The sequence below is a fragment of the Chaetodon auriga genome, chromosome 18 (assembly GCF_051107435.1).
Source record: "Chaetodon auriga isolate fChaAug3 chromosome 18, fChaAug3.hap1, whole genome shotgun sequence".
Lineage (NCBI taxonomy): Eukaryota > Metazoa > Chordata > Actinopteri > Chaetodontiformes > Chaetodontidae > Chaetodon > Chaetodon auriga.
In genome coordinates, this window is record NC_135091.1 from 9,976,642 (window position 1) to 9,994,646 (window position 18,005).

Genomic DNA, 18,005 nt, shown 5'->3' on the forward strand with positions numbered 1-18,005 from the left:
TAAAGCGCGTTCTCGGTCACAGCCAGGTTATTGTGATTGAATACAGAGCATTGCTGACACATGACAGCTTTTTCTGAGGCCTCTGGATAAACCCTGACGTGTGACCCAGTGACGGAGACGGTATCAGTCTGGACATAAAACAGTTTATTCTGTTGTAAATGTTCTGCCCTCATAATACTCACAAAGTGTTAATGCTGGGCCTCTGACACCATGGAGCCATATTTCTCCCAGGGTTTAACCCCCCTGTCAGGATCAACCTTTTAGTGAAACAAACAGCTGCTGCATATGTCTGGCATTTACAGCTTAAGTGTAGTGGCATTTGCCGCTTAAGTTTAGTGGTAATGAGCTGCTACATTCATAATCAAACACAAGGGTCCCAGTTAATCTCGCTTTTCATGTCTTTCACTCACTCTAAACCAGGGCTGCATAGCTGTGCATCAATCTAAATTTGAGACATGGAGTCAATGTGGAGTCACAGCTCGTGTCACCTACGTGTAATGCTCATTAATTTCACATCTGACAGAAAGAAGAAAATACAATTTCCAAAAGAGAAATGAATGAAAAGACCAAAGGGAGAAAACGAAATAAAAACAACTACACTGTACCATACCTCATTTACATTCTGCTGCACTCCTTCAAGAGAGGTTGTTTAAGGTCTTTTTGGAAAATCAGACTTGAGGAGTGACTGCAAAGTGAAGCAGAGCAGCTGTTCAGTATGGCTGCTACCTGACTGAAAACTGTCTGGTGTCTGTAAAACTGACTTAATAAAGTAGTAAATTGTTAAGAAGTTGAAATACAAAAGAACTGATCAGAAGTTTGTTGATGTCCAGTGTGTTTAACAACACTTAACAGGAGCAGTATGAGCTCTTTTTGTCATAAAAAGATGGAATAGAGACTGTTTTTTTGTATGTGCTTGCCCATACTATGTTGTCATAAGATATGAAAGGATAAATCACAGAGTGATAAAGATCCATAAAGGTTCGTCTTGAAATGTCTTACTCTCTGTAAAAGACCAATTTGTTTTACAGCTTCACTGGATACAGAGATGTGCTTTTTCCAGTTGATCATCAGTGATTACACCTCAGACCTTAACATGGGAAACATATTCAGGCAAATAATTAGCTCTGAGAATGGGGCAAAGATGATCTAATGGGGTTCTATTTTTAGGCTTGAACATCATATAGATACTCTTTTTAATATTAAGGGATAATCAATATGTTTGTCTTTATCTGGAGGAAAGATATTGCAATCGTCGGCATATAAAATGAAGAGCATATCAAATCATTGATGCGTGTCGGAAATATGCATACAAGAAATCCCCCACATTTGGCATTTATCAGTATTAAATGATTAATAGCTGGCAACTCATTTTCTGTTGATCAACCAATAAATTAATCAGCTTGACTCAAACCACGGAAATGAAACGATGCGGTGAGTTGTGTGTGTTTGCACGTGTGTGTGTGTGTGGAGGGGAGGGAGAGTTTAATGAGCATACTGTGCTTAATTAATCTCAAAGGGTAAATGAGACCTTTTCTGACCTTCTGGCTTCACAAATTTAGCCAGAATGTACAAACCTCACCTCGGTGTGTGTTTGTGTGTTCGTGTGCATTCAAATCCATGGTTTGTGTTTCATTTTGAGCTCCGCCACATTTTTGGCATGACTCACTCTTGAGTGGACCAGATATTAGACAAAACACCCCCCCCCCAAAAAAAAAAAAACACAGGCTGATTCCTGATACGAACCTCTTAAACTCAGAGTCAACCTCTCTGTGCCTCTTCTTCTTCAGCCTTGGATTAATAATTGATAAGTGCAGTAGTTGTGGCTGTATTGACTTAGTGTTACCTTGCCTTGGCTGGATTCAGCAGGATAACACCTACAAACTATGAGTGTTTGCTTTTGCCATCACACTGACTCACCATCTGCTCCACTTGCTCCAATGGGAAACAATCATACAGTCTGAAACAGGCATTCCATGCTGACCGGCAACTTAGAACCAGTGTGCAAGCTTGAAAGTAAGACAAGGTTTCAACATTTAGTGCTTCAGATGTGACATTTAAACTCCAACAAATCGTTTGCGTGTCGTACAAATGTTTTGCTGGTGCTTGAATGACACTTAACTCAGAGGATCTTCCGCCTTTTCTGGCCTCTTCTTGCTTAATGGCACAGGCAGATGTTGCTGCTGTAAATCAGACTACGCCGGCAGAGGCGTCGTCTTCCACGTGTGTGCCAGGCGGTGGCGTTACAGACTGCACCTATAAAATCATATTTGTTTTGGGTAATTGTTCTTTTATAGATCGTATATTAGGCTATATCAGTAATTAGCTCTCTGGAGAGAACAGTCCAGTGCGTGCTGCTGACAGTGGCTGAGTTCCTGACCGCTGCAGTCTGAGAGCTGTGTCTCTGCTTCTGATCCTCTCTCTCTCTCCCCTCACGCCGACCTGTCACCTTTTGTTTGCTGTCCACATGCTTACTTGTTTTCAAAGGTGTTGAGAGGAGACCGATAAAACATTGAGTCGTGCGTCACTGAGGATAAAAGGCATCTTTGCTGAGGCTGCTTTTGCACGTGTCCTGTTCTGCTTTCTTATTTGTTGGGTACGGAAGAAAAACAGCTCACAGATTTGTCTTATGGTCTCTAATATATGTATTCTTAATCAGTCTTGACTCACTCAATCTGTCTGTGAATTACAGTACTTGTGTTTTGGGTTTTTTCTGCGTGATCAGATTATAGTGATAGAGAATGGAGTTTTAAGTGTGCATTATTCTGGGTTTGAGGTCGCGTACATTCTTTTAATCAGACTTTGTGTACTTTGTGTGTTCGTGTGGTATTCTGGGCTGGCAGAAAGCAAACACGTGCTAAAATTCACCTGCTCCTGTCACAACTGGCTGCTTCCCACCGAGCGAGACGTCAAGGTTGTCCAGGTCTCCGGGTGGCGTCCAGCCACAAAAAAAGGCCTTTCTTTTACTGAGCAGATTAGCCTTTTTCCATCCGGTTTAATCTAGTTTTACTCGGTGTGTTGTGAAACCTTCATACGCCACAGCTTGTCTGTGATTTGTTAACTTTTTACCGGGGGATGGCCCAATGGGAGAACCCCGCTGTAGCTACACCACCAAACAACACACACACACACCCATGTACACCTCCTAAAGGACGTGTTAAGCGTAAAATTAGACCTTATTATAGGAATATTACAGGAACACTACAGGCAGCAGTGTCTCTATGATCCTCTCAGTCTTCTGTGGCTACACGTTGCCACTTTGATCATGAAGGTGACACTACTCTATAGGGTATATAGGCTGTAAAATAGTATAGAATTCAGTATCTATAGTATGTAGGTTAGAGAATATTTTAGATCCAAGACGAAATTGACAGAAGGGTACGACTGAGTGGAAATGGCAGGATTACAAATCGGGGACACAGATTGTCTCTCACTCAAAATTCAGTCAGATAAAGGATCAATAAGCCAGTCAGACTAGACTAACATACTCAACTAAACAGCCTCTCTGCTGCCAGGGGATGGAGAGGGGGGATGGCAGGTTAACAAGGGGGGATGCAAAACCCTATCTGCAAGCACTCTTTATCTTGAATTTCTAAACCTAAAAAGGAATTTTGTAATGTGAACCCAACCTCACAGCTTTTTACAGCCTATAATCACACATGTGTGCAGTCATTGTTCACCTCTTATTCCCAGGAGGGTCAATTTACTTTTTGTCCTCAAACACTTTTTTTTTTTTTTGTTTGTATTGAATGTTTTGAGTTATTAAAAGATTTTATCACCCTACACGATCAGTCTTTGTTGTCATGAAAATCAAACAGTAGCTAATATTCAAGCAGTGCAGTGCCTTTAATGGTATCTGCACAGTTGACAGTGGGCCTCTTTCTGACCTCTGTTTGACCTTTGCACTGACTTGACTGTGCTGCTAAATAAGGAGAAGCCAGTGGATCAGATTTACATGACCTGTGCTATCTGGACCTTATTTTAAGAGGAGAGGAGAGAGGAAAATATCGGCCAGACATGAATGCATTCCACGTGGCAGCGGATTTTGGCCAAATCCTGACAAATCATTACAATATGTGTAATGTCGTCAAGAGAAAGGAAAAAAATCTCCTGTGTTCAATCCGAAAAAGCCACAACAGAAATGTCTGTGTGTGATACACAGCATGTGTCCGATATTCTGAGTCATTGTGCACACAGCAGAAAGTCATGCACAGTGCACATACATGTAAAAACACGCAGAACCTGTGCTGTGATACCTTCAAACGCATCACTGCTCTGTTTAATTTCTACATGAATCTAAACTCTCTCATGGCTTCCAGTACCATTACAGTTTGACCTACATCACTTCAGGCATTCACAGGCTCACTTTCAGTCCTAATCTGTTCCATATGGAGGTGATACGTACTCATGACTAACCACTGGGTGGCAGTAGAGATTGTCCACATACCTGGCATCTGTTTCATACACAGTCAGAGCTGTTTTTAATCCCAGAAAACTACAATGAACTGCGTATGCTTTCCGATTACTTATTAATTAAATTAATTCCTAAACATCCTGATGCTTTCGTTTCTGCACAAGCAAAACTCCTCTGCATACCAAAGAGTGCAGATAACAGATCATGGAGGTTAGAAAGCAAAGGCACAAGCCGACTTGGAGGATGCAGCAGGGGGTGAGCGGGAAGGGGCTGGTAGATATTTGCAGGGCGGATGAGGGAATGAGATGCAGGTGACGAGGGGGGTGCGAGGAAAGTCAGGCAACTCCAGGGTCTATAAAACTATGTATTTTAAACCTGGCACATGCTACTTGTATAATACTTTCACGAATGCATGAATGTACTGATGGATGTTTTTTGCCATTGGAAACCAAAATGATTGTGAAACTCATCAGAGTTGCAATTTTGCCTGAAAATCCAATGCATATACCCACACACTCTCATCAATGGAGATGCAGGGGGACTGTTATTTTCACTCCATAGGGGGCAGTAGAGGGCTGCTTATGAGGCCATATCTGAAGACAAAAGTTTGTCATTCATTCTAAATGGCAGCCTTATCATTTACTCAGCTCTGTCAAGATGCTCTGTGAAGTCAGGCAAATCCTAATTTCCTTCCAAGTGAAACGGTTTTCTCCATCCAAAAATAATCCGCTTTGGCAGGCCCGATGAACGATATTGTCCTCTTTCAGTCTAAAATATCAATAACATATTTAATAAATGGCCACACAAGAAGGAGCTCTGATTAATAATTTGTTCATAAATAAGAGCAGATTTTGTGGTCTTTGGAGGGAAATCACCGATTAAGTTAATGAAGTAACTTGAGAAGACAATGAGGCCAGCGTTGGCTTACAAATTCATTATTTTGAGAATTATTGCCAAAGAAAATAAGACACAGAAGTTAGTCTCAGCAAGTTGCCAGAGATTTCAAGGACTAACTTATTAGTGGCAATAACAGGATAATTAATTTAGGAATGCATTCAGTCCCCTATGAGCTCTGCGAGTATTGATTGAACTGTTTAATCTTGTTAGTATTAAAGATGAGAACCACAACCAGCAAAAGGTGAAACATGGCTGGAAACTGATCGATTTAATAAAATGTTAATAAAAAGAAAACACTGTTGCAGATCAGAATTTCCCACCAATATTTTTAATTTCCTCCTAAACAGTTATTTTAATTTAATTTGTAGCAAAAGTAAATAAATATTAAGAGCAATATAATCCATTCTGTAAATCCAGGCTGAGCGATCCTGTTCAGTGAGAGAGAGAACTTGTTCACAGATGCTGAGAGGGACCTGCATGGGCCCGTAGTGCAGACCCTGCCCATATCTAGAGTTACAAAGTAACCCGAGAGTCTGCAGGGCGGGAGAGGCAACCCGAGGGAGGGAGGAGAGCAACAGAGGGGTGTGTGTATGTGTGTGATGTGAGCCTGATAGAAAGAAAAAGAAAGCAAATTAAAGGGGCGTGTGTGTTTGGGGAAAAGGGGGGCTTGAGAGTGTGAGGGGGGAGTTCCCAAAGTTTTCAAAGAGGGCGGCACACATTGTACTTGTGAAACTGTTTGCAGAGCCTCATGACACACACACACATACACACACACAGTAGCATGCACAAAGTCACAGGAGTTGAGATGCAAACGCACACGTGTGTTGTTTTACGAGCAGTGGTGTTCTTGACTCATCGTGGTTCATTAACTTGGGTCTCTTGGTCTAATGGTGGACTTTGGATCTGAAGGGAGCGAGAGAAGAGACGAGAAGACAAGACGAGAGAAGAGAAGGACAACTCTTTGGCAAGAAGGAGAAGAAGAAGAATGGGATAGAAAAAGCAAAGGGCAAACCAACACTTAGCAGCTGAGGAGATGGACTGAGGCGAGCCAGAGGGACAGAGTGGACAAAACAGCGGATGGACATGGGCAGAGAGAGACTCACCCGGGGATTGCTGCTGCGTTTGGGTGTCCTACTCACTGCTGCGTGTGTGTGCGTTCATGTTTACCTGGAGACATCTTGGCGGGGAGCACCTGCAGCCCCGGCACTGGGACGTCCCACCAAGTCCAGTCAGAACTGGGGCCGCCAAAGCAGAACCAAGCAGGTCTCTGCAGAAGCTGAGGAGCAGGACAGGAGCATCAAAAGGAGAATCTCCTATGTTCGAACATTAAAGAAGGACAGCCCAGCTAGGAAGAGGGATGAGGACAGAGAGGACCCCTCACCACCATGCTGCCCACCCCCCCACCCTCGCAGAAAGGTATGTTTAATATTCCATCAACTTCTGAGTCCCTAATTGCTGCGATTAAGATTCGTGTAAGGTTATCTGATCCTGAATCAGTGTAGCAGGAGACAGAGCGACACTCCATCTCTGCAAGTCACTGGCTTAAAGCTCAGTAATCCCAGGAGGGTGATGAAGGAAGAACTGGCAGCAGAATCAATGCATGTTCAATAAGCGCCTCTGAAAAGCCTTGAAGTTGAAAAAGAGAGTTTGTCACTGGGGTTTTTAGCAGTACAAAGCTGCCTGCATTTATTTCTTTTTTTGATAGATGTGTACAATTTAAAGAGGTGTAGCTTCCACCCAAACTGCAAATCAAACTCTCAAACACTTCCCCTCCGGCTGTTTTGTGTCTGATGCAAATCTATACAGAGCCGACTAACAAAGATCCTTTCAGACACAGTGCCTGTTGGAGCAAACGCAGCTATTCACATACACAAACACACACATGCACTCACTCCAGAGGCTTGACCCTTGACCTGTGAAGGGTGTGTTAAAGCGCTGGCTTAACTAAACTCCCACTTCCCTCTTTCTGTGTCTCTTCTGGCCTTTTATTTTTTCCCCTTTGACTCATCTCGGCTATTTGCTCAAGCCTTTATTTTGTCATTTGATCTCTCCATCCATCATCTCCCTTTTGTTCCCTTTCACTTCCATTTTCCCTCAAACCCCTACTCTCTCTTTCTCTCTCTCTCTCTCTCTCTCTCTCACAAACACACTCAACAAATCTCTTTCCTTAATCTTGCTTTCCTCTCTCTTTCAGTCCCCTATTGTCTTCCTCTGGACTGAGTTTCTTCTTTCTGTTACTTTGGGGTAAGACACGCTTGTTCTCTTTTGTCCTTAAATCTTTAATGAGCTAAACCAACTAGAGACTGAGGAGCAACAACGCTGCGTTTTAAATGCCATGAAAATCACTGCAGGGCTATTATGCCACACCAAGAGACGGGCACTCGTGCGCCATCAATATTACATACCACCATATGCTCGTTCTCCCTGCTTCCTAACAACAAGAATTTGTCACATACGATGCCCTGGAGGGGCCCTGATGAAATTTCTGTGTCATATGCTGCTGCCATTTAACTCCGCTTCTTAACACCTCCTCTCGCTTTTTCTTGCTTTAGGCTCTCATCTCCGAGATCAGTGTTGCTCTTTCGCTCTGTCATGTTACCTTGTCCCCCGTTCTCCGCACTCTCATCCTCCCCCTTGCTTTTTCATCTCTCCTGTCTGTCTCAATTTAAAACTTCAGTCTCGCCTCCCACTTCTAACCCATATTTCTCTTAGTTTTTCTCCCTACCTTCAACTTCCCTCTCTCTCTCTCTCTTTCCTCGGCACATGTTCGTGCATCGCAGATGAAATAATGGGCTGCAAGGCAGAGCTCTTGCTCTGCGAGGAAGATGACAAGGACGCCTCCAGTGACCATGATGAATAGCAATGGAGGAACTTAAGAGAACATTCCTATAGATTAGACGCTCAGTTATCACTGGCCAAGAAAAAATAGCCTTATAGCCAAAAGCCTGCACAGGCTGATGTTTTCTAACACTTCCAGTGCAGCTTTGCACAGCGTTCATGCCGTTCTAAGCGCTCATTGATTTAAGAATTTCTGTATCCTATCAATGGCTTTGTTTAGAATAGCCTGTGCTGGTATTCATCGAGTGTTACTGCTGTTAAAATGAGAGCCCGCAGGCCTTCTCCCACACAGGGTGCTTGGCATTTAAATGGGCCAGCATCAGTTTAGGCCAAAAGTGATTTGAAACATCGCATTTAGTGTTGTTTTGTACTTCTGTTACCCTGCCATGATGCTTGTTAACTGGAGTGTAAGTGTTTCTGCTGTCAACAGATCATGGAAAGATCTAAGTTTTATGGTGCTGCAGAGTATCAACAGAAGATGTTCGCTGCACCTCACTATTACCTATTTATGAGCTGCTGTAAATCCAACTCAAACCAGTGGAGCATTTTGCAAGACATGACTACATCAAGATGAAATCATGCTGCCACTGTGCTGCACTCCCAAGAGTCAAATCTTCTTTCATTCATCTCATGTGGTGTTTTTGCATTTGTTTAAATTGGGAAATTAAACTAGACGAAGAATGCCAAAGATTGCCAAATATTGGAGCTGGATGTGAACTGCAGAGAGAGTCCAGGCCAAAAGAACAAATCAGCAAGAGCTGGCTGGAAATAAAACCACAACACTAAATAAACCAAATGAAATAGAGTCACAAAGCTAAACCTTATCCCCAAATACCCAAAACATGAAAATACAACTGAGCTTCAGCGTTTATTTTTGACCTTGGAAACGGCATTCAACAAAACAATCTCACCTGAAGCTTTTATCATATCACAAGGCCTTCATCACCAGACGGAGTTCACCCAGTTGTGAGTTGATGATTGTTCATATAAATCATCAGGTCATGAATTAGTTGATGAATATATACATTTTACAGTTTCATATTATGTATTAATATACGGCAAAGCCAACTGTAATGCGTTCTATGTAAACATCATTAATGATCCAGACACAGAACACCAGTAATATAAAAAGTTCCAGTCCCAATACACCAAACTTTATACAGAATCTTACTTTCGTGTTTAAATATTAATGAAGTTTTAGACTTTATGTTTAGTAACGCTGGCTGAGTGCACCTCCTCTTATTTTTCATATTAGCATAGAATTGACCTCACAGCTGAAATGCATGTTTTCATCATCATCTAATATAATCGATCACTCTGGTTGAGGCAAACACTTGAATCACGATCTGTATGCTGATGAGGTTTGTAGCTTATTTTTGACATCATGTGCATATATACATGTTTTATTTGTGTGTCAACCCTGATGCAGACGCAGATAAAACTCCATACCTGTCTTGTTGACATTGCCAATGCCCTCTGACTGCATCACACCAGTAAATCCCATTTTCTCCTCCACATTACTTGGTTGACTGATGACATTTTTACAGCGTGCCAACAACGGCAAGATGGCGCAGCTTCACAAACACCAGCTGCTCTGGTATCGCTGTTGCAGTTTGGAAATGCCGAAAGTTAAAGGTTTTTAGCTTTGAGGCTTTGTCTAAGCAAAATGAGGCGAGACATCGTTCTGAAAGGCAAAGCTCTTTCCAAACCTCACTCAAGAAGCTGCTCTGTAAATACTGAAGGTGACAGGGCAGACAAATTCTTTCTCCTTGAATAATGTGTGTGTGTGTGTGTGTGTGTGTGTGTGTGTGGGTGTGACAGCCTAAGGGTCTGTTTTAGTAATAACCAACCTAAAGGAAATCTAATCTCTTAGCTGTCAGGCATCCACAGACTGTACACTCACACACATCCTCTTTAATCATTTACCTCTCGCAGGCTTTCTCCCCTGCTGGGAAAAGAGGAGAGGGATGGGTTGGTAAATTATAGACAGATACAATGTGTTGGACCAAAGAACAGCAGCAGGGATGAAGGAAGAGAATGAGAGACAGACGAAAAGAGAGAAATATAGAGAAGAGCAGACACAGCATGCACTGATGACTCAGCCTCCCGACTTTTACACAGTAATAAAGACTACTGCCCTCAAGTCACAGTGACACACACACATACACACATACACACACACACACACACACACACACATTTCTATTTCTGCAGCTGAAAACTAAAAGGTTTGAAAAAGACAAGTTGCTGCCAGCATCTCAAAAAGTCACCAGAAGTGACCAGATGATGCCATATACTAATTTGCATAACTCTGCTTCCCACGCTCACCTCCCGTCCTTGATGGGAGAGGAAGTGCGCCCGTGACCCTGGTTGGATGAGCGTAACACCAATGCGTATTCTGAATCCTTTCTACAGATCAATATCCAAGATAAATACCTCCTAGCAAAGAGTGTGCAGCCATGCTAGCAGCTGTGTGAGGCTGTATTCAGGCACAGTGGCACCATATTTTAGCTTGTTAGCATGCAAACATTTCATTTTGCTAATTAGCACCCTATTGGGCAGTAGCCTAATGCATGACTTTGTTGCACATTACTGTATTTGAGTAATTAGTGGGTTAAGGGATTAGTAATTCAACAATCTGGGAGTCAACTTGTCTTACAAGTAGTCTGATGCAGTGTTGATACCAGTTTGGGTTCTGTGTGTTGTGGATGGATTGGACAGGTAGTTATGGTGCAGGAGCTTGAGGTGTGGGGATACAGTTAGCCACCACCAGAAGAGCAGAATACTCCAAAATTGTTTTATTTATATGTTGTGCCCTCTTAGTTGGCTTGCAAATGTTGCTTACTAGTAACCATGAGTGTAAATATAGATAGTGCAGGGGGTGTGGTTGCGCTTGGACCCTCCAATAATATAGAACAGGCCCTTGTGAGTGATTCATATTGCTCCTTGTTAAATATGCCAATGTTCAAAGAGGAACTCACCTTAAGCTAAAAATGCTGTTGTTTGCTACATAAGCCCCCAAATCACTGGTGCTCGCACTGGGCTAGCTGTTGATGGTCAGTAAATACCTTCGAGTTGCAGGCTGGCTGCAGAGCATTTTGTTTTCTGTTTCTAACGATGCTAAATACAGAAGATGCAACAAATTTTAAATTCATAATGATGCTTTGTGAAACCTCAGCAGATCACAAAAGTTATACAATTAATTCATGAGAGGATGTAAATGATTGTGTCAAATTTCATGGCAGTTCCTTCAACAGTTGTTGAGATTGACCAATCAGCCTTGGCATCCCTACAGTCATGACGCTAGCGTGGCTGAAAATAAGCACTTGGTCAAGATGCTAGCTCAGCGCTGCCAACTTTTCAGTTTATCTTGGGAATCTTGGGGGAATCTGGAGGATTGGCAAATAGCTGCATCTACAAAGAGTAGCATTGTTTGAAAAGTAAATGAAACACACTGTTTGAAGACAGTGGACAGAGCAGGATAATTCTGTTCAGAAAACAAACTAGATTTTATTAAACTGGAAAGCCAGCTGAGAAGTAGAGGAGAGGGAAAGAGTTGTTAGCTGAATTATTGGATTTGTCATATTTTTCTTACTGATTATGTCAGAGGTGCTTTCACGCATATTTACTGATAAAGACTACAAAGGCAGTTCATCTTGTGATGCCTCGGAAGCTAAATTAAGCAATTCACCAGTGGAAGAGTCTTATAAGTAAGCGCTAGGATAAATACCAATGCATGATGCACTATTGCATAATGCATTCATTAGAGGACGGCCTGTCTAGCCCGTCTGCTGGACTTTAACTAGCCCGAATGATTTGTTGCAGCAGAGCTCTCATTTGCATTGGTGTTTAGATGTCCGTCAAGTTAAATTGTCAGTACTATCCATTAAATCCATGTAAGATAAATGTTGAGAGTTGTTTATGGAGAGACTATCAACACACTGAAATTTGTTTTTCACTGCACGTGATCTTAGAGCGTATGAAAGATGCCAGTTGCACGAGTCTCACGGTCAACGCGTGGGTTTCCAGCCCTGTATGAGCTAAACTATCTCTCACTCCAATTCACTTCTTTCCATTTTACTTATACAACTATTGCATGCCTCTTCTGTCACTCTTTCTTCCAATTGTCTTGTCCTGCTAAACGGTCTTGTGAATTTCACCTTATCCCAAGAAAGGGTCTGGCATGTTGTAGAGATTCTGCTGCCCTCTGAGACAAACCTTACTGATGATTTTGGGCTGTGTAAATAAACGTGACTTGACTGACAACCGTTAGCCCAGAGTTCTTGTGTTGTTTTAATGTTATGCAACTTCCTGTTTCCCATCTCAGAGCCTCCGAGCCGCTGAAATGCATAGCTGATTCTGTATAATGACGTGACATTCAGTAACCCTCCAATTCCAATTCCCTCTAATTTAGTATCCAATCATATAAGCAAGGTTAAACACTGTTATTACACAGTTAACTTGTTGTGTAGTTCTGCATCAGCAAAACATGGACTGCGCTCCACCGTTTAAAGAGTAGTTAGCCAAACAAAGCAGCAGGAACCATCTTGACCAAGCAGTGAACTGCAACAAGTGTCTCATTACTCCTCGTACGGTCAGACAACTTCAAAGTCTGCAACTTTCCTCGTCAGTGAAAACACAGTCCTAGAAGAGGAAATTAGTGCTTAGAGTAAAAATTGAGACGGTTTTTCTTAAATTGCAAGCAGCATGTTCCCATAAATCCAACTGCTTCCTACTAAAAAAAGGAGAACATTGATATTCACCGCTGTTTTTCCTGCGCGGTGCCACTCTGCAAGCATTTTACTTTCCTGAAGACAATATGTTCAGTTAGCAGCTTGGAAGGGATTTACTCTTAAGTCACTCCTGCCATCACCTCCCACTGACAGAAGCCAAACACAAAAACGCAGAAATGAATTATTACTGATACATATATGCCAATTTCAGCTCCAAATCCACAGTGAAGGTACTGTGAGCCGTGCAGAGCTTCTCTACACGAATTCTGTCCCAGCGTCACTCAGAGATTTCTCCCAGATAGACCAGCTGCCACTCACGTGCCACACACACTCAACATCAAAGCCCACAAGCAGGCAGTACATAGATTACAGCAGAGAGCCATACATCTGTCAGACAGACCTCCCAGTTTTAAAAGATATTCTAACATGAAGTACTAAGACAGCCCGCTGAAATGATCACCCGGCAATACGAAGGAAAAGGTGATTTGTGCAATAGCTGATCTTTTTATGTCGTGTTACGCAGCCACACAGGAGGAGATAGCAACAATTAGTTGAAAATCAGCTCTTTATTATCTTGTAGATATTGGAAATCATGATGAATTGTCACAATTACAAGCAAGATGTTTCTGTTTGTTCAGAAACAGCCAAGATAAGGGAAAATCTGAGGAATCCAGCAGAGGGGAATAAAGTAAACACTGTTATGGTCCTCTGAGTCGACTCTAATTCACTCTGTTCAGATAAAACACAACACTTTTGATTAATTGATTCCTCCAAAAACCTCCAATAAGCCAGAGGAATCTGCTCTTTAATTCAAGTCATTTCTTTTAATTAGATAAGACTTAAGTTCATTTATCCACAAGGCAAGTATTAATTACTTTTGGTCCAATAAGCATCAGTGTGATTCCAAATTAATACTTTGTTCCTGAACGTTGATTAGTTCAGTGTTGGGATAACGTGAGAACAGAAAAGGCCACTTTGTGCTGTCTGCGCCAACCACTGCCAGCCACTTTTGGGCCCCCAGTGGAATTTCCAATGCAGAAACCCAGTGACCTTGGTCATGTCTTGGAAAGCTGAAAGGCCTCGGCTCAACAGAGGGAGAAACAGAGAGAGAGAGAGGGAGAGAGGCTGTTACAAAAGAATGAGAGGGGTTGACTTCTGTAATCCCAAAGGTGTGACTGGAGTCAGTGCTCAGGCATCTTTAACCTCCAGCTGGGGCATCTGGGGAACCAGGGAGTCACAAGAAATCAACGGCTGGGAAGCTGACGTGTCACCTGGGTCACGCTCCACTCCCCGTTCTTCAGCTAAAAATTCCATCCATCGTAAACAGCGCCAGCGCAGTTATTTAAAACACCTGACTACATCCACTGATTGTACGAAAGCAGTCTTCGAGACCTTCACGGCTCGTGCTTATTCATTTATTTTGCTTTCTTGCCAAGAGTTCCATGATAAGAGTGATACCGCTCTCACGTCTGTCCATTAAATATGAAGCTACAGTCAGGAGACGGTTAGCCTAGCTTAGCACTGAGACTGCAAACAAAGGAAGATGGCTAGCTTGGCTACCTACAAGCAACTCTTAAGCTCACTAATTAACATGTTATGTTTTGAAGAGTAGAAGCATTACGTTGTGGTTTCACCGAGGCTGAACTGAACAATTTGACGAACCCTTTGACAGAGTTAGGCTAGCTGTTTCCTCTGCTTTCCATCTGTATGCTAAGCTAAGCTGACAGTCTAAAGGCTGAAGCTTCATATTTAGCATAGATATATGGTATTGCTCTTCTCATCTGACTCTCTGCAAGAAAGCACATAAGCTTACTGTCAAAATTAGGGATGAACCAATCAACTTTTTTCAGTTCTGATCAGCTCCCGATACCTGAATTCGGAGAGATCTGAGAGAAAATACAGATAATGTTTCCAAAAAAATAAATAAATAAATACAAATAAGTTAAGCACTATGAAATTTAGATCAATTGGTGGATCCGTCTGTCATCTGATGAGTGCATTATGTCAGTATTGGCACTCGGTGCCACTATTATATTGAATCGGTCCTAACTCTAGTCCAAATGTCAGACTATTGTTTTAAGGCTGTCTGCAATTGCCAGGAGTGGAAATCTTGCAAAACATGTTTTTGGTGTTATTTGTTAGGCAACAAAAAGTAAATAATCAGCTTGTACTTTAGGATCAGAAGCATCTTGGAAGCAGCTTACATATACGTAGTGAGTAAGAACTCCAGGCAAATTAAATCATAGCAGAGAAATAATTAAGTTTTGCATGATCGTTTTGATTTCCTGCATTTTCCAATCATGTAACCGCAGTGACATCATATCTCTCTTTACGCACACGTCAGCCACCGCGGAGACGTAAACAGCTCTGCACAGGCACACGGCTTTGCTTGCTCAATGTGAGATTAAGATCCAAGTCCAACCAAATGAAACAGGCCGGCCTGCACGCTCTGCCAAGTTATGGGGGGAAGAAGCACAAAGAGACCTTTCAGATAATCAATCACCCCCTCTTTGCAAAGTTTACAGAAATCTGACTATTTAATTGCCATGAACAAGAGTTTACACACGTTTTAAACATGAGAAACAGTTGAGTTTATCTGGAGATGAAGAAATATCACTGCTGTTTGTCATAAAAAGAAACATTATGAATCCCAGATAAAGCCCTGTTTTTCAGAACCTGGCTGACTTAGACCTGAAAGCCTGTGATCCCGACTTCTGAATGTAAATCCATACAAACCCTGCCTCACACAAGATGATTGAAAGCATATGTTGCAGATGGAAGAACAGACGCAACTCAATGCACTTTAGGTCAGTGGACAACAGTGGGCCTGTTGTGTGCGCTGACTGGTATCAGACAAAGACTCCCACTGGAGGGGGAAAAGTCAGTGTCAAACCGTCAACTCCAGAGACTCCGTCGCACAATACTCCCCTCAGACATGGACGCCTTGTCTGGAACATTCCAGAAAGCTCTCAGCCTCCCTCCCAGCTGATATGAATGAGTGCATTGACCTCTGAAATGGGACGCCCTCGCTCCCATCTTTGCCACGCACCTACACTGGCCCATCTATGCACACATACACTCACACAGAGCATGAATACCTGCTCCCAGCAAATGCCACTTTGTGTCACCAAAAAGCCGAAGGTTTATTTGTGTAGCCGAAAACGTGTCTGGTTACAAAGACGACAGACACCACTTAGCCCCAAAAGCAACAGAGAGTGCCAGTGAACCTCGAGAACAATCGTTTAAAGAGCTCGTTGTCGCTTTAAGCCTGCTTTAAAACCCAGCTTGGAAAGAATATTTCCGCCTCTCTGTCACTCATTCTCACGCTGTATCTGCAGTATTTATTTTATAGCCGATGCTGAGTGATAATGAGAATGGAAAACATACGGGGAGGAAGGCACAGAGATGAAATTAGAAACACAAACACAAGCTGAGTGCTTGCAGAGACACCACTGCTCAGTAATAATGTTGGCAGGACACAAATCTCACAAAACAGCCATGAACATTGTCAATTATGTGGTTAGAATATGCATCTCGCCTGCCATCTCTTACAGTTCATTTCCTTTTGATATATGTAATCACTTATGATAAAAACAAACCGACAAATTGTCAAAAAAAAAAAAAAAGCTAAAATTGAACATGACGAGCCGAGAGAGAAAATAACGTCCCGCTGTCACTCTCTCTGTTTTACCAGCTCTATCTCAGGAAGTAAATGTCATATGGTGCTCAGTGTGCTCCCTCCACTCTTCCAAACTAGACATCAAACACAGATCTCAGATCTGGGATGTTGTCCAGGAAGACAGGCGCGCACTTGCATGAATAGACACACACACTCAGACACACACATACAGGTTTTAATGCAAGCCGGCTGACAATAAGGCCCCATCTGTCTCTTGAGATTGTAGCCAAGAGGGTTCGGATTCAAGCGGGCTGTGATCGAATCAGGCAAGAGTGCGTCCTCAGCGGTGTCAGTCACCTTTTGCTCATGCTGTATCTTCTACACAACCTTTTCAATCCATGTGGTGATGAGCAGAAGCGTCTGCACATGTCTATCAGTGACATTACCATGAAGTGAATGGAGGGCGACGGCCAGTCCTACAGAGATTTGTCATAACGAGTCACAGCGCACACTTTAACATGCATGCTTTTGTGTATGTATGAGTGCGTGCATGTGTGTGTATTGAAGAGGTAGATTTTCTGTTAGTTGTGCAGAGAGTTAAGTGGAAACCACACAGCCGCACACAGCTGCCTTTCTTTCAAAACCGCACATAATTTATGAAACAGCTGTAATTTCCCTCTGTGGCTTTGTATTAGATCATGTTTACAGCAAAGATACATAGATATGTATGTCATTGTGGTTTTGCCAGCCACACACACACTATGTACTTGTAATAGCTTGGTTTAAATGACGGCTGCTATCTGCACAGCCCTATTACTGAGTGTTTTCATCACAGTTTCTTGCTGTGGAGGGCACAAATGGCTCTCTTTGTTGACCCTTTCAATTTAATGCAAAGACAGTGCTGGAAATGAGCAGCAGTCACAACAGCATGGGAAGCCAGAAGCTGTTTAATTTGTGCCATGAATGGAGCAGCACTGATATTTACTTTGGATTTACTCTTTTAATTTGCACATTTCTTCAAATGGTTCGGCCTTGCCACTTATAGAAAAATATGACATGCTTTTCTGTTGCCATTATTTGATGAATTTATGCTTCGTTTAACTCATTAAGTTTCCTCATGTCTGTCATTTGGCCCTCTGTTGACAAGTTCAAGTTCAAGTATTGTCATATGTACAATAATTACCATGAAGCAGTCACTGGTAATGACATTCTTATTACTCAGACTCCCTCCAACAATGCTCAAACTGTACATATAAAAAGAAAATCACGCAACTAAAAATGAGAATCTAAGACATATGGCATAAAATAGTGCAGGTGCAGATGAATTATGCCATGCTACTCCTTTTGAAACTGAATGCAGCAAAGACTGATATGGCTCTCTGAGCCCAGCACAGCAAGTGTATTGATGATGCTGGAAGCAATGCACCTGGAACAAAAAAAAAAAACAGGAAAATGCATCTTTGCGCTGGCAAGATGGTTAAATACTGCTCCCAGATCAGCTGTGATT

General features: G+C 42.3%; 1 protein-coding gene across 1 annotated transcript in view; it reads left to right on the plus strand.

Moving 5' to 3' along the window:
• The first annotated feature begins 6,211 nt into the window (after positions 1–6,211).
• mettl24 (methyltransferase like 24) overlaps positions 6,212–18,005 on the plus strand; it is a 35,072-nt gene continuing 23,278 nt past the window's right edge. Inside the window, exon 1 of the mRNA XM_076756200.1 lies at positions 6,212–6,724. Coding sequence (XP_076612315.1) covers positions 6,386–6,724 — 339 coding nt within the window. The 5' untranslated portion in view covers positions 6,212–6,385. The remainder of the gene's footprint in view (positions 6,725–18,005) is intronic.